Raw genomic sequence first — 25,493 nt, forward strand, 5'->3', positions numbered from 1 at the left:
GAGCTGGCAAGTATTTTTTAATCTATGTTAAAGCTCATTTAGCTTTCAGATATATACTAGACTTATACTGTGGGTTCATGTTTACAGCGTACAAAACTGGAAATTATTTTAAATTTGTTTTTAAAGCTCTGAAGTTCCGGCCGTGGCTTTCTCATCTGAAAACTGTAATAAAATCTTTATATGAAAGAGAAGTGTGATTATTTAGAGAGCGCTAAGCATATGGGTAGGGATTCAAAGCTGCAGGAATCATACTATGCACATGATCAGATTGAACAAGCATAATTGAACAATCCATATTCCTAACTTATTAAAAACCACAAGTGTTCCATTTATACAGTTGATTCGCTGAAAAGATGTAGAATGACATAATTACCCTGAATGTCACTATCACACAATTTTTAATGCATGCGGTGTAGACTGTGGCATTTGTAATATTGCCCCTTAAATTATTATTATTGGTAAATGCCCAAACCAATGGGTGCACGAATATGTGCCCATTCACATTAGCGTGGTTCTGCCACTAATGCCTGCCTGTGTCTGGAAATGAGGGAAGGGGAGGGGGCGAACAGGGCTCTTCTATCATAGGGTCCCATTTATCAACAAGTTGTATCATGAGCAACAAGTTTTAAAAACTCGTTGCATTTGATAATGGTGCTCCAGCCAATCAGCTCCTGTCCTGTTTTAAAAATGGCAGTGTGGAGCTGGAGCACCTTTATCACAGTACTGTAAGGGATTGTGTGGAAGCAGATTTAAAAATTGATACATTTATGCCTGAGAAAGCCGTTTTATCTGCGCCATATGCAAACCGCTTGTGCACGGCTATTTGCGAATACCCCTAAATGGTGATTTATTTATTTTTCCTCAGGCATACACATTAAACAGAGCCTGCAATGGCGTTAGTTCTTCCACTGCCTGTAATCTATTACAATCACAGCCTGATTGCAGTGATGCCCAAACAGGATATCTAGGGCCACAGAAGAATAGATTGAATCACCAGGACCCCCCCTCTAAATTGTGCCATGGGCCTGATAATGTAGTATACCCTCCCCGCATACAGCTTTATTTTGGAACAAAAAAAACCGGTGTCACAGTTTGCGGCTCTTCCTGGTACAATCGTCCTCTTTATTCACACAAAAAAAAAAAAAATCAAATTTTTGTCAAGTGCAGAACCTGAAAACACTGAAAAAAAAATGTTACGTTGCCATTTTGTGGGGTGAGATAAATGCAGGAAAATCCTGCAGACTGGTACAGAGACAGCTGGAGGGTGCGTCATGCAAACATTTCTAGATTGTTTTACCGGTACAAAGAAGAATTGTTTATTTTCTTTTTTTGTGCCAGGAGAGTAAACACTGCGCCGTTCACGCTAGTGAGAGTTCAAAAAAAAATAAAAATAATATTAGTAAACTAGTAAATACATCTTTAAAGTACCGAGGTCAGCGTCGCCCTGTCATCCGCTTACGGCTTTCTTTGCATACCAGGTGCATAAGATCAGTATAAACAGCTAGAGATTTGCGCTGCTTCTGTGTCTATCACCTCAGGCGAAAACAAACAAAAAAAACTTACAAAATGAGAAACCCCGATAGACTGAAGAAATCACACAGGCAATGCAGTAAACAAATGTCTAGACAGGAATCTGCTTCTAAAGATTCAGTTCAGATGCTGTCACCTCCATTCTGAATCCACCGCCCCCCCTCCCTCCTCCCCTAGCTGTACCCAGCTGCCAATCAGACCTTGCTCTCCCAGCAATAGAGTTCTGCAATTTTTAAGGATCAAGGGCCCGGGTTGTGAGGTTGGGGGGTCATTTAATACATTTTATATGGCATTTGTGGGCCATTTCAGGACTCGGGAGAACTGACGTCTAACGGTTTTCCGCAGGAAATATGTGCCTAGAGGAAACCGAGGCTTTGGCGCTTTGCGCTGGTGTAGGCTTTTTTTTTTTTAACTTGAGTATGATAGCAGCTGTTTATCAAGGATATCATCTTGTCTGTTTCCAATGGCTGACGCTCTATATAAAGCTGTCCCAAACGCACGTTACAGTTTAATTATTCAACCCGATCAGCTTTCATTGAATTGTTAAAAAAAAAATCTATAATTGAGTGACAATTAATTCAATACAATAAAATATAGATGACCGAGTCAATCAATAATTATAACCAATAATCCTTTGCTTCACCATGCGTAATGCCTCTACAAGGCCGGGTCCATCCATTTCTGACAATCCCAATCCAACCCGAAACGGGATGCAATCGGGAAACCGGCTGACGTGATCCCGACAGCCGGCTTCCCGACTGCTTTATCCCGGTGTGGGTTAAATGACAGGCGTCTATATCTAGACGCCTGTCATTTTCCCGACACCGTGAGACAGGCGCCCGGCATCCCGATCGAAGGGATGCCGGGCGCCGCGAGCAGACAGCCGTGGGGGGGGGGGGCTAGGGTTAGGCTAGGGGGAGGGAGGGTGAGGGTTAGGCACCCCCGGGGGGGACTTAGGGTTAGGCACCCCTCCGGGGGACTTAGGTTTAGGCAGCGGGGAAGGGGGGGGTTAGGGTTAGGCACTTACACGGGGGATTGTTAGGCACTTGGGGGGGAGGTTAGGGTTAGGCACCCCTAAGGAGGGTTAGGGTTAGGGGGTTAGGTTAGTTATTACTTACCTGAGGACGATCGGCATTTCCAGCGCTGACGGGCTGCCGCTGCCGGGATCTGTTCATCTGTCGGGCTGCCGCTGCCGTGCGGCCAGCGGTATTTCATACCGGTTCCCCCGAAATTGCTCCCTGTGCCATTAATAGCTAATCTGTAATCTTCACTCTTTGGGGAGTATTTATCAAAGATTGGAAAGAGAGAAAATTGTGAGAGATAAAGTACTAACCAATCAGCTTCGACCTTACATTTTACAGGCTGTGTTTGAAAAATGACAGTTAGGAGCTAATTGGTTGTCACTTTATATCTCACAATTTTATCTCCAGTCTTTGATAAATACCCCACAGTCCTTTATTTCTTCATTCCTCTCACCCACTCAGCTCTAAATTGCAAATAGAGGTCTCTTCTCTCTACCATTTACGTCGCCTGGTGTCATTCTTGTGTTCTGCTTTACGCTTTACTTTTTTTTCTCAACCTTGTTGTTTTTATGTTACGATTTGTTTAGTATGTTTAGTTCTATGTATTTTTTTCTTCCCCATTGAAAACCCCATGTAACCAGTTATTATTTCCATAGATTTGTAAGGGGCAATAGGGCTCTACAGCGCCAGACAATGGGGGAGAAAAAACGTACAGTAAAAAGAGACATAGAAGGTGGACAACATAAATACAGACATGGAAACAAGGGTAGGGAGGGCCCTGCTCATTACATTCACGTTGGAAGGAGTGGCTGAAATGAACAGCGAGTCACAATGTAAATTAAGACAGATACAGTAGTGTGGGTAGTATAGGCCAAAGTAGGATAACTATACATAAAAATGGGTTTTCAAAGATCATTTGGAGGCTGTGGTAGGGTCTGATCGGACATGGTGGGGAATTACACAAGTGGGTAGCAGCACGGGGGTGAAGTCTTATTGGCGGGAGTGAGTGTTGGTCACAAAGGGAAGGTAAGGCACATGCCAGAGCTAGATGTAATGGGCGAAGAGGAAGGATAATTTCATATGAGATTTAAGACGTATGAAGGGATTTGCAAGACAGTGCTGCAGAGGAAGATCAGTGTTGCTGCTGCATAAAAAATGGATTAAGCAGGGATAGGTGGGTGAGAGACACCAAATAACAGGAGGTTGCAGTAGTCTAGGCGGGAGATGATGAGACAGTGGATCAGAGAGTTGGTAGCATCGTGAGTGAAAGAGAGGGTGCATTCTACCAAAAATTAAAAGGTGGAAGCGATGGGACTGGAAGTAGGGAATAAAGCAGAGGGAAGAGTCACGTGTGACACCAGGGCAGCAGGTTTGGGAGTCCGAGGAAAATGTGGTGCGCTTGGGAGATATAAGGAGAGGTGGTTAATCTGGGACGAGGGAAGATGGTAAGATGTAGGCAGCATTGGCACATTCATGTTGAGATAGCAGAGAGACTGTTGATTGCACAGCACAGTACAGAAGGGGAGGGGAGATACATGTAGGTGACGAGAGTGAAGAGGTGGCTCTGGAGGCTGAAGGAGCAACTTAATTCCCCAAGAGCTTTACAGTGAGAAAAGCAGAGGCCCAAGACCAGAGATAGTGGGAATGAAGGTTAGTGGTAGAGACACTAAAGTAGGGGTGAGCAAGAAGTGGTCCCCAGCTGTTGTAGAACTACACATCCCAGCATGCCCTGCCACAGATTTGCTTTTTTGACCATGCTAAAACTGTTGCAAGGTATACTGGGATTTGTAGTTCAACAACAGCTGGAGGGTCGCTTATTGCCAACCCCTGCACTAAAGCATACTTGCCAACTCTCCCCGATTGTCAGGGAGACTCACTGAAACAGTAGCAATCTCCCTGCCTTCCTGAAGAGCCTAGTAATCTCCCTGATTGCACCTTACCCCCATTATGTAGCTGTTATCATGGCCGGATTAACGGGGGATGGGGGGCAACAGGGGCGGTCGTCCCGGGGCCCCCACATATAAGGGGCCCCCACATCCACCAGGGGTTAAAGTGGGCCGGAACGGAAGAAGGAGCCAGTTCCGCCTCTTCTGGCCCACCTATCCCCGGCGGCACAGGGAGGCTTCATTTACCGGGCGCCCACTGAGATTTTGTTACCAGCAGGCGCCCAGCTCCTTCCCCGCAGCGCCAGCGGCAGCCGGAGGCTAGAGCTTACACCTGAGTTCCGGCTCCCGCAGTGTGCAGTGTACTATGGGAGAGACGTCATGACGTCTCTCCCATTGTTCCGAGGAGCGGCCAGCCGGACGGACTTGGACCTGGGAGCAGGGCATTACTGCTGTGGCACTGCTACAGGAGGCACTGCTACAGGGGGCACTACTACAGGGGGCAATACTACAGGGAGCATTGCTACAGGAGGCATTACTGCAGGGGGCATTGCTACAGTGGGCATTACTACAGGGGGCACTACTACAGGGGCACTACTTCTGGGGGCATTACTACTGGGGACACTACCTCTGGGGGCACTACTACAGGGGGCATTACTGCTGGGGCATTACTATTGGGGGTACTAATACAGGGAGCATTACTATTGGGGGCACTACTACAGGGGGCATGATTACTGGGGGCACTGCTGGGGCATGACTACTGGGGGAACTGCATACGGGGCACCACTACTCGGGGCATTGCATAAGGGGCACTACTGCTATGGGCATTATGTGTATTAGGGGCACTACTACTGTGGGCATTGTGTATAAGGGGCACTACTACTGTGAGCATTGTGTAAAAGGGGCACTGCTGTGTGTCATAACATGAATAAGGATCACTACTATGTGGTGTAATGTGAATCAGGGGCACTATGGGCCTGATTCAGCAAGGAACGCACAGGAGAGAATGCACGCACTTGGCCGAGGTTTTTGCACTGCGCATTTTGCACTGCGCATGCGTATGCATCGCACTTCGTGTGTGCGTGTGCGCGAACTTGCCAGTGCAATCGGATTATGGTACGTAGACAACACGCAGTGTGTACGCAGACCCTTCCTAAACTGATTGACAGGAAGTGCCGTTTGAGGTGACGGGGGTGGTCAGGCGAACGCAGGGGTTATAATGCCGTTATAGGGGCGGACATAATTAAGGCAGTGGGGCGGCATATGCAGCCATACCATAAGCTGTACACAGGAAACGGCCAAAATCCTGCGGCAGGTCAGGTCAATCACTGTTATGCTAATAGTCCGATGGTTCTCGATGTTACCGATGTTTACGCTATCTTGTGTACTGATCAGGCTGTGAGGAAAGGGAGATGGGCGGCTTAATATGGGGCTGGGCATCTGCATCTTGTGCTGCGGTCTCCGTGCGTATGCATTGATTAGCATATTCTCGCAGCGGACGGGTGCTTGCGTTTGCTAGCGTGAGTTCCTTACTGAATCAGGTCCTATGTGCAGTGTAATGTGGATGAGATTGGGCAACTGGTGGGTAATATTTCATGTGGGCGCCTATTTGTGTTTTTTCTTCATGTGGAGCCCATGGGCCCCATTTCACAATAACCCCTGTAGCACTCACTGAAGGGGTTATGTTCTCCTTTCAGTATTTAATAAACAGCGCTGAGCTTAGCTTATCGCTGTTTGTCAATGTACCGCTTACGAGCAATACGGTCCCCATTTTTAATAGGGGCCCCAACGTGTTTGTTGCCCAGGGGCCCCCACAGATCTTAATCTGGCCCTGACTGTTATATACTGTTTGCGCATGCCCAAACAAATTAAGGGGCCGTGGTCTCATGGAAAAGGCCATAACCATGACACACACCCCTTTCTCGTTACTCTGGGAACAGTGCTTTCCATTCCATATGCACCTTAATGCAGTCCTCCAGTAGTGCCCCTCAGGGCCATAGCTAGGGTAGTGCTAGGGTAGTGCAGCCGGTGCCATCGCACAGGGCACCACAGGGAAGGGGGCGCTGTTTGGGCCTGTCAAATTACTGTTTATTATCATTCTTGCTTGTAGCTTCCTCTTATTTCATCCCCAGCATCTCCTGGCCTCTCCTATCTCTTCCCTGGCCCTTCCCCATGAAGCCATGGCCTTTTTTGGGTGCATTATGTCCCTTTGAAAACGCTCTTTCTGGCACAGGGCACCAAAAAGTCTAGTTACGGCTCTGGTGCCCCTTATACAGTACCACCAGTATGCAATGTCCCCCAGTAGTGGTCCTCTTATGTAGGCCCCAAGTAGTGCCCCTTATACATTGCCCCCAGTAGTGGTCGCCCTTATGCAGGCCCCCAGTAGTGATCCCCCCTATGCAGTGCCCCTTATACAGTGCCCCCATTAGTTGTTCCCCCTGTGCAGTACCCCTTGTGCCCCAGGAGTGGTCCCCTTATGCTGGACTCCAGTAGTGCCCCCAGTTGTGATCCCCCCTGTGCAGTGCCCCCAGTAGTGGTCCCCCCTGTGCAGTGCCCCTTATATAGTGCCCCCAGTATAGTCCCCCCCATGCAATGCCCCCAATAGTGGTACCCCTTATGCAGTGCCCTTTAAATAGTGGCCCCAGTTGTAGTTCCCCCCTATGCAGTACCCCCAGTATAGCCCTTTATATAGTGCCCCCAGTAGTGGTCCCCTGTAAGTGTGCCCCCAGTAGTAATGCCCCCTGTTAGTGTACCCCCAGTAGTAATGCCCCCTGTTAGTGTGCCTCCAGTAGTAATGCGCCCTGTTAGTGTGCCACGCCCACACACAGAAAAAGAAAAAAACACAATACTTACCTTTAGCCCCAATCTTGCATCCGCTGCCCGCCAGGGGAGCCGGGCACCGGAGCTCAGGTGTGAACTCCAACCTCTCTCCCATAGTGCCCGTGGGGGGTGGGGGGGAGCCGGAAGCCGGAGCTCAGGAGTGAACTCCGGCTGTCGCTGCCGGGGGTGTGGGGGTATGTGGCGGTGGCGGCGACGGGGGGGGGTGGGGTGGGGAGAGAAGGAGGAGTGTGGCGGTGGCAGCGCTAGGGTGCAGGAAGGACTGTGGCGCTGGAGACCCACAGCGCCCTCTGCTGGCTGGCGCTCTACGCAGAGTGTGCCCGGAGGCGGATTTTTTTTAAAAAAATCCGCCCTGATTCAGAGCGAGCGCTCGCAAATAGCGAGCGCTCGCAAATAGCGAGCGCCTCTGAATCAGGCTCTAAATCTGATCAAAGAGCTCCAAATACTATAATATGCAAAAATATTTATTAAATAATATATATATATATACTTAATATTCTCATATATGTATTAAAACATATATATATATACTGTATATACTGTATATTCTCATTTATTTATTACGAGAAAATCCACCACGATCACAAATCCGAGGGGCATTCTATAACGTGTTGATAAATGATATAAAAAAAAAAAAAGCTAAAATTACTTTGGTTTAACGTTTACCTCCATGTTTTATGTATGAAAAAAATTACATTTCGCTGTTTAGCGGCCTTTCACAATCACCTGAAAAAAGTATATACAATTATCTACATTTAAATTGTGCAACCATTTTTTTTTACATTTTTTTTTTCGCGTTCGGTGAAATATTTAATTTGATAGATTTAAGCCTGAGCCATTAATCGGCTTAATATTAAAATCAGTAATTAAACTTCATATGAACTTAGAAAACCTTAAATGATATTTAGTGTCGCAGACTCCTTGCAGAGTACGACAGGGACGGCAGTGTTCAGAGCCTCTGAGTTGCCAAGATTTAAAATCCGTATTAAGTGCAGCGACCCGGGAGGGGGGGGGACGCGGGAGAGTGTTTGTTTATTTGAGATCAGCTCATTAGACAGGTGGATTATGACAGCGCAGATTTGCCAGAGGAAAGCAGAAGATAAAAAGAGACAGGAGAAAAAGGGTGGGTAGGGGGCTCCGCAATACCGTACACATCCCAGGCTAACCACGAATAAAGTCTAATTGGAAATTCCTTAATAACAAGCAGGCAAGTGCTGGGGAATTGGATGCGTCTTGTACAGGGATAAAAGTGATGTTGTGTACTGATTAAAATATTGTTCTGAGAAAATTGGGTCCTTTAATGTGTTTTTTTTTAACATGAAAACTAAATCAGAATAATATAATTGTTCAATGAACCTTACCAAGAGCTCCTATCTTCTTCAGATAAACATCTAATCTTTTCTGTCTATAAAAAAAAAATTAAAAACCCCACCGAACACTTCATTAAAGCAGATTGAATCCTCTGGGAGCATTGCAGTATTTATATCACTGTTGCCCGGGACATCGGCGGCAGAATAACATACCTAGCAACTAAACGGACCTAGTGGAAGAGGAAATCGTGCAATTGGATTTGAGATGATGGGGGAGATGTATCAAAACTTTTGGGGGTCTATTTACTAATCAGTGTTATGAGCATACTTGCCAACTCTCCCTCATTGTCAGGGAGACTCCCTGATATAGCAGCAATCTCCCTGTCTCCCTGAAGAGTGTAGCAATCTCCCTCATTTCACCTTACCCCCATTATGACACTATAAAAGAAAAAACAGATATATACATTCAAATGGGATCATTAGTATAATTTCCCTGCATTGGTTATAAGGCACAATGGCCCTCATTCAGAGCCGCACGTTACCAACAGTACGCTCGTTGCGTTCCGATGTTGACTAACCGCGCATGCGTCGGTGTTACACTGCGCATGTGCGTACGGCAGATTGCGAGCTTTTTTTCTCTCGTTCCTAAAATAGCGTACAGGAAGTGACATGTCAAATGTGATTGACAGAACAGGGCGTTTTTGGGTGTTGACGGGGGTGGAGATGGAAAAACGCAGGCGTGGCGAGGCGTTTTTGGGGCGTACATACATTAGCAGATGCGAACGTCAAATGTGTTCGGACCGTCACATACGTCACTGGAACATCCTCTTTCCCTTCAATATGCTCGCACAGTTTAGGGTCTGGATTACTCGACCACATTGGCGATGGCCTTCTCCTCCGTCCCGGGACTCCATGATGTTGCAGCGATTAATCGCGGGTGGTCACAAAAGCAATTAGTGTTGTATTGAAAACCGGCTTGGTATGTGTTTGGAAAGCAGTTTATTGGGATAGCACAAAACCGTACGCAGGTGGAAATCATACCTGCTAATGTCAGGATTACACAATCAATTGGCGTACATTTTTTGGGGTTTTTTTTGGCCTCAATTTGTTGTTTATGGCCTATTGTGACAATAATGTCATCATGTTTTAATTAGCTCCCCTTTTTTTTATTAATGTGGAATTTGCATCGTTATGTGATTTTTTAAACGTTCCTTCAAGAGGCCTTTTTTAAAAAAAAATGAAATGGTTTTTGGTGTCCTTTTTTGCCTTTAGGGCCAGGATTAAATGTAACCCATTTGTACAATAATGTCACAATACAATGTCAGATTTTTAACATAAATTTATTGTTTAAACACAAACCAATTGTCCTAATATTTTGTTTTGTTTTTTTCTGGCAAAGATACTTTTTATCAAAAATAAATAATCAATAACTGCTAACATAAACATACAAAAATAAATTAAAAACATTTCACAAGAAAGGAGAGGGAAGTTTTGACCAGAAAGGAATATGAGCCAAGCACAGAAGGAGTGTGGGAAAAGTCGCCATTGCTGTCACCGTTTTTTCGCCCGTTTGAATGGGGGAGGGTGGGCGCCAGACCGGGTCCGGGATGCCATCGGGCTGGCTTGTCCAGAGGCAGATGTTGTGGCCTCTGGACTAGGCACAGGGCTAGGCACATTTGGAGGATTGGCTGATGTTGTGCCAGAGGTGGAGGATCCTGATGTTCCGGCAGGAAGGGAGGTCGGCTCCACCATGTGCTGGCGAACGAGCTGCTCTAGGGCATCGGCGATGCGGATGTTGGCCCTGGTATTTTCCGCCAGGGCCTGACCAATGGTCACGTTGGCCGCAGCATTTTGCTCCAGGGCCTCAGCCACCCGTATCAGACTGGCGTCCATCCTCTGCAGAATCTCCGTATGGAAATCCGATTTTAAATTGAGTTCTGTGAGGAGGCCCACTGCCTGCGAGGGGGCACGCCCTGGACTGGCTTCTGCAGGGTCCTCAGCCGGATGTACTGGTTCCTCCCCTGCAGAGCCAGCAGAAATTCTGCGGCCAAGGCTTCCCTCTGGAGCAGACTCATCCGCCTGTGTCTCTGTTGGAAAAATGAGAAAAGAGTCACATTAGAATCTACATATTGGCACAATAGCATTTCAGAGTTGGTGACATCACAATACTTACCTGGGCCAACATGAGGAGCCGCAAAGTCTGGCATGTCCGTATCCATGTTGGACACGCCAAACACCTCCACAGGCTGCACACACCCCTGTGCCAGCTCTTCTAAATCCGTCAACTCCAATGACACAGGGGTGGGACCCCCACCTGTCCCCCTTGCATGCCTAGCCCTGTCCGCGAGTTTTTGCTTTAGGCGATATTTGAAGTCGCCCCATCTGTGGGGAAAAATGGAAGCCATTATCCTTTGGTTTAAAATGGGGTTTGTTTTTAGGGGGGGCAAGGGTTTACTTACCGCCGTTTGACATCCCGGGCTAGACGGACATAATCACCCACTCTATTGACAGCAACGGCTACCTCTTCCCACATTCTCCACTTTTGGCTTAGACTCATATTCCTGTCTGCCTGTGGCAGGATGTCCACACACTTCTGGATCAAAACCTCCATCTCCTTTCTTGTGAAATGTGGCTGCCTTTTTTTTTTGCCCGCTTTGGCCGGAATACTGGGCCCAGCAGCCTCTTCCATGTCATCCTCCTCACCTATTTGTGTAAATTTACAGAATTCACAAAATCACAACTTGCCTAATCTTATGTTTCAAATTAATCATTGATAGAAAATGCATGAAAGACTTACCGCCTGACTCTTGGCCATTTTTTCCCTGGTCTGTCGCCATGTCTGAGGTCCAAACAAGAAATACACCAGAATTTGAATGTGTTTTCGTGACGTATTTATACATGCGTCCTTATTTTGCGGCCGCATCATTGATTGTGCGGCCCTATGATCCCTCCTTAATTTGTGCGGGAAACGAAACACTATTTATGGCTTGGTGTGTCTCAAGTCGAGGTGGCGTTTTTGGATTGTTGGAGGTTATCTTGGCTGGAGTTTATTGATTGCGTAGAAAGGAGTTGGCGGTTGGAGATTCGTTTGTTGGTTAGATTTGCGGGTTTTTTTCCGTTATCTTTGTTGGTTTATATTTTTGGGACCTCGTTTCTTGATTTGGTAAGTTTTGTGAAGTCTAACTTTTGTTCAGTTGTTGTTTCATTGTGTTTCGTATATTTTGTAATTTTTGGATCCCTAATTTTTTCTATTTTAGATTTTGTTTATTTTCGACCCCAAAGACCTTTTGATTTTGCATCTTAGATATTTGCTCTTGGTAAGTCCATTTTTTATCTTGTATTAGCGAACTAATTAGCGCATTTTTAGTAGTTACTCTTGTGACTTGTATTAGCGAACTAATTAGCGCATTTTTAGTAGTTACTCTTGTGACTTGTATTAGCGAACTAATTAGCGCATTTTTAGTAGTTACTCTTGTGACTTGTATTAGCGAACTAATTAGCGCATTTTTAGTAGTTACTCTTGTGACTTGTATTAGCGAACTAATTAGCGCATTTTTAGTAGTTACTCTTGTGACTTGTATTAGCGAACTAATTAGCGCATTTTTAGTAGTTACTCTTGTGACTTGTATTAGCGAACTAATTAGCGCATTTTTAGTAGTTACTCTTGTGACTTGTATTACCGAACTAATTAGCGCATTTTTAGTAGTTACTCTTGTGACTTGTATTAGCGAACTAATTAGCACATTTTAAACAGCTTAATAATCATTCTAACTTTTTGGTGGTTTATCTTTCGCTTTTTGAGCCAACATTTCGACCCGTTTTGATGTACTGTGTTAAATGTCGCTTTGCGGTTTTGCTAAATGGGTGTTTGGCATATTTTAACTTTGGTCTAGCACAAAATTTTTAAACAAAAATGCACAGAGTGAAATGTGTCAAGTAATTTTGGTGTTTATTTTCAGTTTGGACGTATCATGACAATACCCCTGCATGTAAGCAGCAATGGATGGTATCATCAAGCTAAGTTGTTTTAATATAGTTTTGGGGTGGGTCAAAAGCCTTACTTTGAAATCTTTGAATTTCAGGTTGATCTGAGGCGGATTGTTCTGGCCATGCTCCCGGAAGCTGACCAACCTCAATCTCATCCCAGGCGTAGGCATCGTAGGCATGCAAGGCCCCAGATATTTTGAACACGTGTCACCCTTTTTGGAATGCCCGATGATGAGGTTTTAAGACGCTACCGTCTACCTCCCAAAATCATCATAGACACTCTCTCATTAATAGAAAGTGATCTTGAGCGGCAAATTGACAGTCCAACAGCAATACCACCACTGACGCAATTTATGGCGGTGTTACATTTCTGTGCCTCAGGATCGTTTCAAACAACGGTGGGAATAGTGGCGGGCATCTCCCAATCCTCCTTTTCCCGGATCCTGAGGGCAGTGATGGAGGCACTTTTCAAGCACCTCCATCATTTTATTAAAATGCCTTTGGATATGGGTGCCCTTAGTGTGGCCAAGGCCAATTTTTACCAAATAGCTGGCTTCCCACACATCATAGGGGTTGTGGATGGTACTCACATACCACTTCAGCCTCCAGCACGGCTGGAGCCAATATTTAGAAACAGGAAACACTATCACTCCCTGAATGTAATGGTGGTATGTGATGCCTCCCTCCAGATCCTGTCCCTGAATGCTAAATTACCAGGAAGTGCACATGACTCCTTCGTCATCCGGCAATCAGGGATATGGCAGAAATTAACCAACCTACAAGCTGGTGATGCGTGGCTTCTGGGTAAGTGGAGACCTTTAGTACATAACAATGTTAAGCTTGATACACAGTGTTCCTGATGTTGTCTCTTATTTTTCACAGGAGACAGTGGATACCCTTGCATGTCCTGGCTGCTCACTCCTTATTTGGCTCCCACACCAGGCCCACAAAGTGAGTATAATTCCGCACTTACAGCCACCAGGCAAGTGGTGGAGCGCTGTATCGGCCTTTTAAAAGGCCGATTCAGATGCCTCCACCGCCCTGGTGGCGAGCTCATGTATGTGCCGGATATGGTGTCGAAAATTGTGGTCCTGTGTGGGATATTTCACAACATCGCCATAAGGAGTGGTGTCCCAATGCAGCCAGAGGATGCCTTACCTGAGGATGGCCCCCCCGAGGTTGGTCGGAGGTCAGTATGTGGGGGGGCCATACGCGATGATGTGGTGGCCAGATTTTTTAGGTAAGTTTGACCAAAACTACAGTGTTTATACCTAATGTGTTTGTGTTTGTTTGCGAACATCTAATTTATTTTAATTTTTTTCACCATCTTCTGTTTGTTCACATAATCTTTGCCACTCCAACGCTCACTACTTCCTGCTACCCTTACCAAACCTGGATCTGGTGATTTTGGGCATATATTCTGGAACCCATATCGCAACGCCATGTTTGTGGAATCATGTTGGCATGGTCCTTCGTCAACCAGTTCTTGATTGTTTTTTTTATTTAAATATTTTATTTGTATGTGTTGTATTTGAGATTATCACTGGTTTTTTTTTTTGGGAGTGACCACTTTGATTTCTCATTTATGTTGTGAATAAATGTTTGGAGAGTGAAATGGTCTTCCTTTTTTTGGACGTTAACAGCAAGTGTAACCAGGTTAACACACCTTACATTTGACTAAGGGGTAATCCAGTACTGACACCAGTTGATGTAAACTGAAATATGTTTTCATGTTCCCAACCCACACCAAAAGGAAGCCTGTCCAAACCTTTGGATTTTGAAGATTGGCCTAAGCAGCTTGCACACCAACTAGGAACCTGTAAAATGTTGAAATATCTAATTGACACTACACCCAAAAAGGGAAATGACATTGTTACTGTTATGTGTTTCTTGTGGCTGTTTAACATACAAATACAAAACACAATCTAACTTTTAAAAAAGGGAAATCCTTGCAGGAACAGTCTACTTATGTCAGGGAAAACTATTTTTGTTTTGGAAAAAAAGAATGAGCCAGAACGTATATTAGAACAAAAAAATGTATTTAGAAAACGAAAATAACCAAAAAAAACTACTGGCGAAGGATGCCAGACAGCCGGTCAAGGCCCACAAGAATGCCAATGACATGTTGGCGCATCTGGCCAACACATTCGCCCACCTCTTGTCGACGCCTCTGTTCCTCTGTGGGTGAGAAAAGTGTGTGGATTAATAAAACAATAGGGAATCCACATTAAAAAAACCAAAACACAACGAAATCACTCCTAAACCTAAAAAAAAAAAACCAAAACAAAAAGGGGGTGCTGCCAAAGATACAAGGCCTATGTACAAATTCCCACAGGTGTGATATGTGTATGTTGAAATCAGCAGGAAGAGGTAAAGGCAAACTGCTAAATCACCAAAAGTAAACCAAACAAGCACGAATAAAGGCACGACACATGATTACATACAAACAGTTTGTGGTTAAAAAAAATGTGAAAGAAAAACATACCGGGAGCCAAAACGGGAGCTCCGGAAGTCCCTCCATGTTCTTCCTCGGAGGAGCCTTCATTCCCCAAAGAACGGGGAGGGGTAATGACGGACTCCGGGGAGGGGGTAATTGGAAGAGGGGTGGGTGGAGGAGAGGGGGAAGTGGGACGGAGGGGAAGGAGGCCCGACAGTTCCGGGAGAGGGTCTTGGAAGGCTGGGGAGGAGTGGGGTATAGGGGAAATATTTGGGATGGAGTGTTGGCTGGGGGTTGGGGATAGTGGCCGGGAACGCCGTCTGGCCGGACGGTGACGGCGTAGTCTTGGCTGTCCTCCTAAAATATGTCAAACAAATTGAGGTTAGTTTCTGGGCAAATCCGGGGCCCAAATAAAAAAAAAAAAACCACCAACAAAAAACATGCAAATAGGAGTAGAATGAAAAAAACAGAAATAGAGGGAAAACATGCACACGCAGATATGAGGACAAATAATAAATAGGACAGACAGGAAAACATGCACACGCAGTTTGCCCCACAAACACAAACATGAAAACCACAATACATAACACTTACTTTCCAGGATCTGCATGCGAAAGCATGCCAGCAAGCGGGGCGTTCGCCGTTGCAGGTCTGACCACCTGCGCTCCAGCTGCCCGATGTTGCGGCATTAACCGAAGGACCGCAGGCGGGACCGTGCCTCCGCATACGCGGAGCGCTTCTGCCGGTTGGTGATGGGTGGAGGCTGGCTGGTGATACGGCGATCCATCACCTCCGTAAGCACCAGCAGCTCGCGCCTGGTGAATGCGGAGGCTCTCATGATGGCAATGGAGTTTTTCATACAAAACATTTTTGATAAAGTGTGCAATAAATTTCTGATTGGCTAATGTATTTTGGAAATTAACAGGAGCAATTTTATTGGTTAGTGTATGAGTCATGTGTTCAACAGGGCCAGAAATCTCTGGAGAGTTATGATAGGCTTGATGCAGTGACATGCGTTTGCAAATTTAAATAAAGAAATGAACCCAGGGAAATATGCGGGGATCCACAGCAATAGAACAATTGTTTAATTGTGGTTCACATGTTTTTTGAACAATAAAAGCGAATGTTCCATCCGTACGTATTCTGCGGGTAAACACAAACACGGACAAGAGTAAAGTTTCTTGCATTGTGTTGAAAAAAAAAAGAAAAATTAAGCTAATTGATACATTGATAGGCATGATACGATTGAGGGAGGTAGGCAGAATAAAGGAGCAGGTAATCGACATCTGACAAGGCCACTTCCGGTTTCACTTGTGCGTGCGTTCCCTTCAAGCCATTTCGGGGATGTACGCTCGCTATTTCGCACGCTCGTTAGTTAGAGGAGGAGTCGCCTGAGTTTAGGGAGGAATTTTAGATGCGAAAGAAAATACGAGCGAGCCATTGAATTTAAATAATTTTGTACGTACGCCTAACGTACGTGCGCCCGCTTGCGAGTGGGTCTGAATGAGGGCCAATGATCCCTATGACTACAGGCATTTTCTGAGAAGTATAAGTGTGTTTTCTTCAACAAATAGATCTTACTAACTGCTTTGGGGCTCATTTACATGTGGATGTAAATCAATTTTATGACACGCCTCTCAGATGTAGCAGTACACGCCCACTTTACCGCCGTGCTCATAGGTGTTGCTTTCACAATCTCCCTGAAATGCTTTTTCAAAAGTAGGCAAGTATGGTTATGAGACAGAGTGAAAAGTGATAAGTCTGTGATAAGGTGCCAGCCAATCAGCTCCCAACTGTCATTTTTCAAACACAGCCTGTGAGATGACAGTTGGGAGCTGATTGGCTGGCACCTTATCACTTTTCACTCTGTCTCATAACACTGATTAGTAAATAGACCCCTTAGAGAGGACAGGTGGAGACGATTTCCAAAGCAACCAATCAGCTTCCAGCTAGCATTTTATAGTGTACCTGACAAATGTTAGCTGGAAGCGGAGTTGCTAAAGGGCAACTTCTTCACTTGTATTGTTCAGGTTTCATACCTCTCCCCTGATTAAGGGATCCTCAGATCCAGTCCTGGAATACCTTGTACAGACAGAAATTCCCCACATCAATCATAATATATATTGCACATTAGGGGCCTAATACTGAGTCACCCGCTGCTGCGACTGCTTTAGCGCCTTTTGCTGTATAGTGGCGTCTGCAACTTTATGCTAATGCTAGCATCAGCCCTTCCCCTGGTGTCAGTGGCGTCCCTCCCCACGGTGACACCCGGTGCGGGGAGGGACGCCATGCGCGCGGCACCTGCCGAAATGGGGGCGTGGTCTTCGGGAGGGTGTGTGTCGGGGGCGTGGCCTCGCATGTCGGGCCTTCGGGAGGGGCGTGGCCTCGCGGCGCGAACCCGGCCCGTGGCCGTGGTTAACAAAATTATACATTAGGTTTCAATGGGGTCACGGTGGTGCCGGCGGGGGGTGCAGGAGGTGCGGGCATGGGCAGTGCCGGCTCCCTCACTGACAGGAGCCGAGTGCTGCACTTAATGCTATAGTGCAGCACCCGGCTCCTGTCACTGAGGGGGATCCTGCACCTTGGTGTCACCCCTCGGCGGGTGACACCCGGGTGCGGGCCGCACCCCCCGCACCCGCCTTGTGACGCCACTGCCTGGTGTACAAGCGTGCCTATGAAATGTGCCAGGACGCCAACTTCGGACGCACCATCTAAATTTGTACCAGTCCCCTGCTAGGTGCAGATTCTCCGCCAGGGTATGGATGCTAATGTTAGCGATTAAGTGCGCAAACAGTTCAGCGACACGCCCGCGACACTCCCAAAACACGCCCTTAAGACGCTGCATCTCTGTGTATCTGAATAGCCTCCTCCCAGTCACATCGATATTGAGTGCGACTTAGAATCACGGTCTATATCAGAGGTACCCAAACGCAGCTCTCAAGGCTCCCCAACCATTCAGGTTTTAGAGATATCCATGGTGGAGAAGAAGAGGTTAAACCAAATTGACTCAGGTACTAATTAAGGGCCTGATTCAGCACAGATCGCAGCTGCGTAATCGCACGCAATGAAGCTGTGAAAATATGCTAATGTCTGCCTGCGCTCAGCCAGCATAGAGACGCCCACTGCTGCTTTCTCACATCCGTGATACCTCGCAGTCCTGCGTATACATCAGTAACATCGGTCCCTCACGCACAATTACAGCAGGTCTGACCCGTTGCAGAAATTGCAAGTCTCGTCACACGCCGTGAGTACACAGGCTGTATATGCAATCGCAGTGGCTAATTTATGCACGCCCATCCAACGGCGTTCCCATGGACAGGCGCGCCTGTGTTTTTCCAACCACTCCCCCATCACCACTACCAAACTCTCACAGCCTGTCACTCACTCTGCGATGGATTCCTATCTGCGTGCGTAATCGCAGTGCGATTGCCGCGCACGCGCAGTGCAGCTTATACGCATGCGCAATGGCTAACAATAGCTCGGTCTGCGTACGCAGCTGCAGTTTTGATCCCCGATGAATCAGACACAAGTAGTCTATTTACTAAGCATTGGATGGGAGTTAAAGTGAACGGAGATAAAGTACCAGCCAATCAGCTCCTAACTGTCATTTTTCAAACACAGCCTGTGACATGGCAGTTAGGAGCTGATTGGCTGGTACTTTATCTCCGTTCACTTTAGCTCCACCCAAGGCTTAGTAAACAGACCAAGTCACCTGTTGATCTATTTACTAATCTGTGCGATGTTCGACTCCACAGGTGCGCGCACTATCCGATATCATGCCCATACATGGTACGATAGAGCAGCCAAATCGCACCAATCTGTCGGATCGGCTGATTTATCGCACCGTGTAAGGGCACCTTGAGATTTCTACTTTTGCAGTTAATGTATTAGCATTAGAAATCGGACTTCTGGAAAAATAATTTCGAGTTACAGTACTGAAGTAACGGAGACCGCAGCTGTTGTGTGGTGACTATGAAAGGCCAAACTATAAATGATCAAAATGTTTAAGCAAATGTTTTATTTCTGTGAAAATCAGCGTTTCGCAGGCCCCTGCACTGGATCACGGAAGTCGCGCCGAACAAAAAAGATTTTGGGTGTATATTTACTAAAGGTGATCGATTTAAAGTCAATCAACATCGATGTTGTGCTCCTGGGACCCCAGAAACACAACATTGATGTTGAACGATTTTCATCTATTTTAAATTGATCAAAATCGACCTTTAGTAAATATACCCCTTGGATTTCAAAACAAAACTGTCCTTTAAAAAGTCATCTTTGCACTAGATTGTCTTTAAAAACTAAAGGTGCCTACACACTTGGCGATTTTTGACACGATTTGCCCGATTCCGACGAATCGTGACGACAAATCGTGTAAAATATACCCAGATCGCGAGTTTCCACTCACGATCACGATGCCAATGCGCGTCCCCGCAGGTCGCATATCGCATCTTCAGATCTGCCGTGCTGTAGGGCAGATCTGACAATCTCAGTCACGATGCACTGGGATAGTTAGGAGGCACGACAGATCGTTTGTTATATTGGACGTTTTTTAACACCAAAACGTGGCCACGACTGCCGGGGAGCTGCTGGGGAGAGTTCAAGGGGAAATCGGACACATCGCCAAGTGTGTAGGCACCTTATGATACCCCCCACCCAAAAAAAAAAAAGGTATGCATTAGTTTAATTTTGTTTTTTACTTTGCTCTTTTGTTGGAAATCACTAATTAAAGATTACTCGCCCAGGAACATTTTACAGGTTGTAAGTTGATGGCTAAGTAACAATATTTTCCCACTGGTATTTCTCTAATGAGCATGTAATAAAAAGGTGTTATAAATGTGTAATAATAATTACTTTGCAGCATTTTATTTTCATTCTATAATATGTACTGTAACTGTAGTACAGGGAGATTATGGGACATAGACATAAGCAGTGACCCTCTAGTGTACTGTTTCCCAAAACCATTCCTCAGGGAGCACTAACAGTGCATGTTTTCCAGGTCTCCTCACAGAATAACAAGTGAAATAAATTAGCTCCACCCAGGGATGGACTGGGGCTGCTGAGCAGCCCTGGCAGTCTCTCTACGCGCCCGCAAAAGAGGCGTGGCCCCACCTCAAAAGGGGCGTGCCGCGAGTCACGGGGGCCTGACCTCGCGGCACGCCCCCATCTGTCAGTATCCCGGCCGAGCAAAGCTCCGAGAGGCGGAGCCTGTCGGCCAGGGTTTAGCGCCGGACCAGCCCATCTGGCCATCGGTCTTTCTGAAGTACCAGATGGGCAGTCCGGCCCTGGCTCCTCCTGTGGATCTTTTAAAATGTGTCAGCCAGTAATGAGTACACCTGTGCACTAACCAGGAAAAATGGAAAACATGCACTGTTAGTGCTCAATGAGGAATGAGTTTGGGAAAAACTGGTGTAGTGCACGCCAAACTTTGCAAGTAGAGGATCTGTGTAGGAAAACAATGTAGATGAAAGAGCGCCTCCTTCCTGAAGACCTCAATATCCTTGATATTAAAATTTGGCAATTTAAAGCACCTTCCTTTGACATTAGCTGTGATATCCTGCGCGAAAGCTTTCCCAGGCTTCCTTAATTAATACAACACTGATGCCATCTCCAGCACATAGGGTCTTATTCTGAGTTGCACGCAAGTCCGAAGGCGCCCACATCTTATGATTTTTAGCAAAGTGCGCATGTCTTGCATCTCAGCTATGAGGGATCCTGAGTCGGACGCATGTCAGTCGTTTCTCACAGACGGCTAAGAATGGCCATCGACCATTGACGGTTAACCACCCATGGTAGATGGTTTGCTATCAATGGAAGAGATCCAATGGTTCTCCGTCATCATCATCATTGTTTTTTCCCTTTCTACTTGGCACCGTGACACAAAACCTAGCTCCATCCCCGACACGACCCACAAAACCCCATCCCCGCTGCTGATTTGCCCGCTGACTAGTGAGCAATGACCATCGGTGGCTGAAACCATCGATGGTTCCCTTGACAATGGTTTCATACCATCGAGGTTAACCGCCAATGGTACCATCCATGGTTAACGCACTGATGGCCATCCTTACTGAGGGCTGAATGTGCGTTGCTGAGTGTCAATGTAGCATTCGCAAGTGAAACACCTCCATGGGCTTGTCATGGGCGTGTAGCCAGAGCTGCAACTTATTCTGAGGTGCATCATCTGCAACTAGCATGGGGTAGATGTAAGTGCCGTTACTAGGGGTGATGGCTGCTCTCACAGCCAGAGGGCAGAGGGCTGTACGATCGCACAGTATACAGGCGTATAGCCGCATAGGACTGTACAGCCGCTGTGCGCGTCCAGAGCTGTGCCAACTTGTAGTACGTGCTTATCATCAGAATCAGGCCCACAATGCTTATGGTGAATATGCTAAACAAGGGTATACAATTCCATAGGATTTTGCTATTATACTGTATATATCATCATTATGACATTGTCTGTCCAACATCTGTTTTTTATTTCTTTATTTTCTCTACTAACCACAATTTCTTCCTTTTCGTTTAGAGAGCACAAAGTAACAGCTACAGTAGGGACTCCCCGATCAATCTCAAGGCAGAGTTGTTCGTACCGAGGAAAATAAATGGACATTCGCAGGGATAGGACACAAGCCAATGTTTTCAGCAATTCATTCTATCACCAAGCCAATAAGAAAATTTAACACAAAGCCAGCATTACTGGCCATCCTGCAAACATGGCCAAGCCTTCCACGCAGTGACTCGTGATCTTCAGAATACAACTGACATCCTAGCAAGGTCACCAAATTTCAGCATCACACCAAAGGGAAAACAGAGGTACTTACGGAGGGCGTGCCACTCATCTTGCCGGATGGTCTTGGTAATATTATACGTGAGGTTCTTGGGGATGGTGGCTGAGGAATAGTGATACTTGATAAACGAACACCTCTCAATCTCCCCTGGGTAAAGAACAAGAAGTTTCCTTTTAGTTAACATACAGATATACAGATAATACTCTTTCTACACATTAAGGGTTTTGGAGAGAGATAAAGTGGTGAGAGATAAAGTGCCAACCAATCAGCTCCTAACTGTCATTTTTTGAACAAAGCCTGTAAAGTGAGAGCCACTGATTGGTTAGTGCTTTATCTCTCTCCAAGCATTGTTAAATCACCCATTTATCACTATCCAAGACTTGCTGCATCTCTCCCACAGAATGAAAACAAATTTATGCAAATAGATCAGAAGAGATCAGATGTTGTATCATGTAGTTATCCACACACATATTTCTATTCAACGGTTGCGGTGTTAGGAACATTTGACAACAATATACATTATAAAATGCCAATCCAGGGAGTCTTGAATTTACAGCGAGAGAAAGCAGGGAAAAACACTGTATGCATTTATTATTTACAATCCAATACAGTGACATTCGCTATTGACTTTGATGCATCATGAAAACACACAATTTATGGATTATCTATATTTTGTCAGGTGTTTGTTTTTTATACCAAGCAGTTTTGGTTTATTGCCATTGATCAGATGTGTGTACAATGCCTGGAGGGTGGTACATAGAGCTGAGCAGGTTAAGTAATGTGATCGTACTTTACAATATATTTGTAGAGTTCAAAATACTGTCTCCAATTTTGCATTCTAGTGACTTGTGCTGGTTTTATACCTCTTACATTAATCCAGAGACCTGTCAGAAACTACTGTCACTATGTTTATGGATGGATTTGTATGTTTTTTAGTCAGACCAACATTAATAGCTTCCTATTAATCGCATTGCTTTTCTACAGATCCTAAATCTGCATTTAAATTTGCAGTGAGACCTTCCTGCATTAGTGTAAATGGATAAAATATATCCAAATGGCTATAATCCTTATCCTCTGTATAATTATTACATTTCCTTTAACTTCTCCATCTATGGAGATATGAGTCTTTTGCTCCTAGCATCTCATTATCTTATGTACCACTGACTCCTAGCACCTCGTTATCTTGTCTACCACTGACTCCTAACATCTCATTATCTTATGTACCCCTGGCTCCTAGCACCTCATTATCTTATGTACCCCTGGCTCCTAGCACCTCATCATCTTATGTACCCCTGGCTCCTAGCACCTCATTATCTTGTGTACTACTGACTTTTAGCACCTCATTATCTTATGTACCCCTGGCTCCTAGCACCTCATTATTTTGTCTACCACTGACTCCTAGCACCTCATTATCTTATGTACCACTGACTCCTAACACCTCATTATCTTATGTACCACTGACTCCTAACACCTCATTATCTTATGTACCACTGACTCCTAGCACCTCGTTATCTTGTCTACCACTGACTCCTAACATCTCATTATCTTATGTACCCCTGGCTCCTAGCACCTCATTATCTTATGTACCCCTGGCTCCTAGCACCTCATCATCTTATGTACCCCTGGCTCCTAGCACCTCATTATCTTGTGTACTACTGACTCCTAGCACCTCATTATCTTATGTACCCCTGGCTCCTAGCACCTCATTATTTTGTCTACCACTGACTCCTAGCACCTCATTATCTTATGTACCACTGACTCCTAACACCTCATTATCTTATGTACCACTGACTCCTAACACCTCATTATCTTATGTACCACTGACTCCTAGCACCTCGTTATCTTGTCTACCACTGACTCCTAACATCTCATTATCTTATGTACCCCTGGCTCCTAGCACCTCATTATCTTATGTACCCCTGGCTCCTAGCACCTCATCATCTTATGTACCCCTGGCTCCTAGCACCTCATTATCTTGTGTACTACTGACTCCTAGCACCTCATTATCTTATGTACCCCTGGCTCCTAGCACCTCATTATTTTGTCTACCACTGACTCCTAGCACCTCATTATCTTATGTACCACTGACTCCTAACACCTCATTATCTTATGTACCACTGACTCCTAACACCTCATTATCTTATGTACCACTGACTCCTAGCACCTCGTTATCTTGTCTACCACTGACTCCTAGTACCTCATTATTTTGTATACCTCTGACTCCTAGCACCTCATTATCATGTGTACCACTCACTCTTAGCACCTCATTATCTTGTCTACCACTGACTCCTAGCACCTCATTATCTTGTGTACCACTGACTCTTAGCACCTCATTATCTTGTCTACCACTGACTCCTAGCACCTCATTATCTTGTGTACCACTGACTCCCAGCACCTTATTATCTTGGGTACCACTGACTCTTAGCACCTCATTATCTTCTCTACCTCTGACTCTTAGCACCTCATTATCTTGTCTACCACTGACTACTAGCACCTCATTATCTTGTCTACCACTGACTCCTAGCACCTCATTATCTTGTCTACCACTGACTCCTAGCACCTCATTATCTTGTCTACCACTGGCTCCTAGCACCTAATTATCTTGTGTACCACTGACTCCCAGCACCTTATTATCTTGTCTACCACTGACTACTAGCACCTCATTATCTTGTGTACCACTGACTCCTAGCACCTCATTATCTTGTGTACCACTGACTCCTAGCACCTCATTATCTTATCTACCACTGACTCCTAGCACCTCATTATCTTGTATACCTCTGACTCCTAGCACCTCATTATCATGTGTACCACTCACTCTTAGCACCTCATTATCTTGTGTACCTCTGACTCCTAGCACCTCATTATCTTGTGTACCACTGACTCTTAGCACCTCATTATCTTGTCTACCACTGACTCCTAGCACCTCATTATCTTGTCTACCACTGACTCCTAGCACCTCATTATCTTGTCTACCACTGGCTCCTAGCACCTAATTATCTTGTGTACCACTGACTCCCAGCACCTTATTATCTTGTCTACCACTGACTACTAGCACCTCATTATCTTGTGTACCACTGACTCCTAGCACCTCATTATCTTGTGTACCACTGACTCCTAGCACCTCATTATCTTATCTACCACTGACTCCTAGCACCTCATTATCTTGTATACCTCTGACTCCTAGCACCTCATTATCATGTGTACCACTCACTCTTAGCACCTCATTATCTTGTGTACCTCTGACTCCTAGCACCTCATTATCTTGTGTACCACTGACTCTTAGCACCTCATTATCTTGTCTACCACTGACTCCTAGCACCTCATTATCTTGTCTACCACTGACTCCTAGCACCTCATTATCTTGTCTACCACTGGCTCCTAGCACCTAATTATCTTGTGTACCACTGACTCCCAGCACCTTATTATCTTGTCTACCACTGACTACTAGCACCTCATTATCTTGTGTACCACTGACTCCTAGCACCTCATTATCTTGTGTACCACTGACTCCTAGCACCTCATTATCTTATCTACCACTGACTCCTAGCACCTCATTATCTTGTATACCTCTGACTCCTAGCACCTCATTATCATGTGTACCACTCACTCTTAGCACCTCATTATCTTGTGTACCTCTGACTCCTAGCACCTCATTATCTTGTGTACCACTGACTCTTAGCACCTCATTATCTTGTCTACCTCTG

At 45.5% G+C, this 25,493-nt stretch overlaps 1 protein-coding gene across 1 annotated transcript in view; it reads right to left on the minus strand.

The window, feature by feature from the left end:
* Positions 1 to 25,493, minus strand: part of TMEM178B (transmembrane protein 178B) — a 408,058-nt gene that overhangs the window by 186,121 nt on the left and 196,444 nt on the right. The window contains exon 2 of the mRNA XM_088448759.1: positions 21,823 to 21,936. Within this exon, the coding sequence (XP_088304885.1) occupies positions 21,823 to 21,936 (114 nt within the window). The remainder of the gene's footprint in view (positions 1 to 21,822; positions 21,937 to 25,493) is intronic.

The sequence above is a fragment of the Taudactylus pleione genome, unplaced genomic scaffold (genome assembly GCF_031769625.1).
Source record: "Taudactylus pleione unplaced genomic scaffold, aTauple2 ptg000465l, whole genome shotgun sequence".
NCBI classification, from domain to species: domain Eukaryota; kingdom Metazoa; phylum Chordata; class Amphibia; order Anura; family Myobatrachidae; genus Taudactylus; species Taudactylus pleione.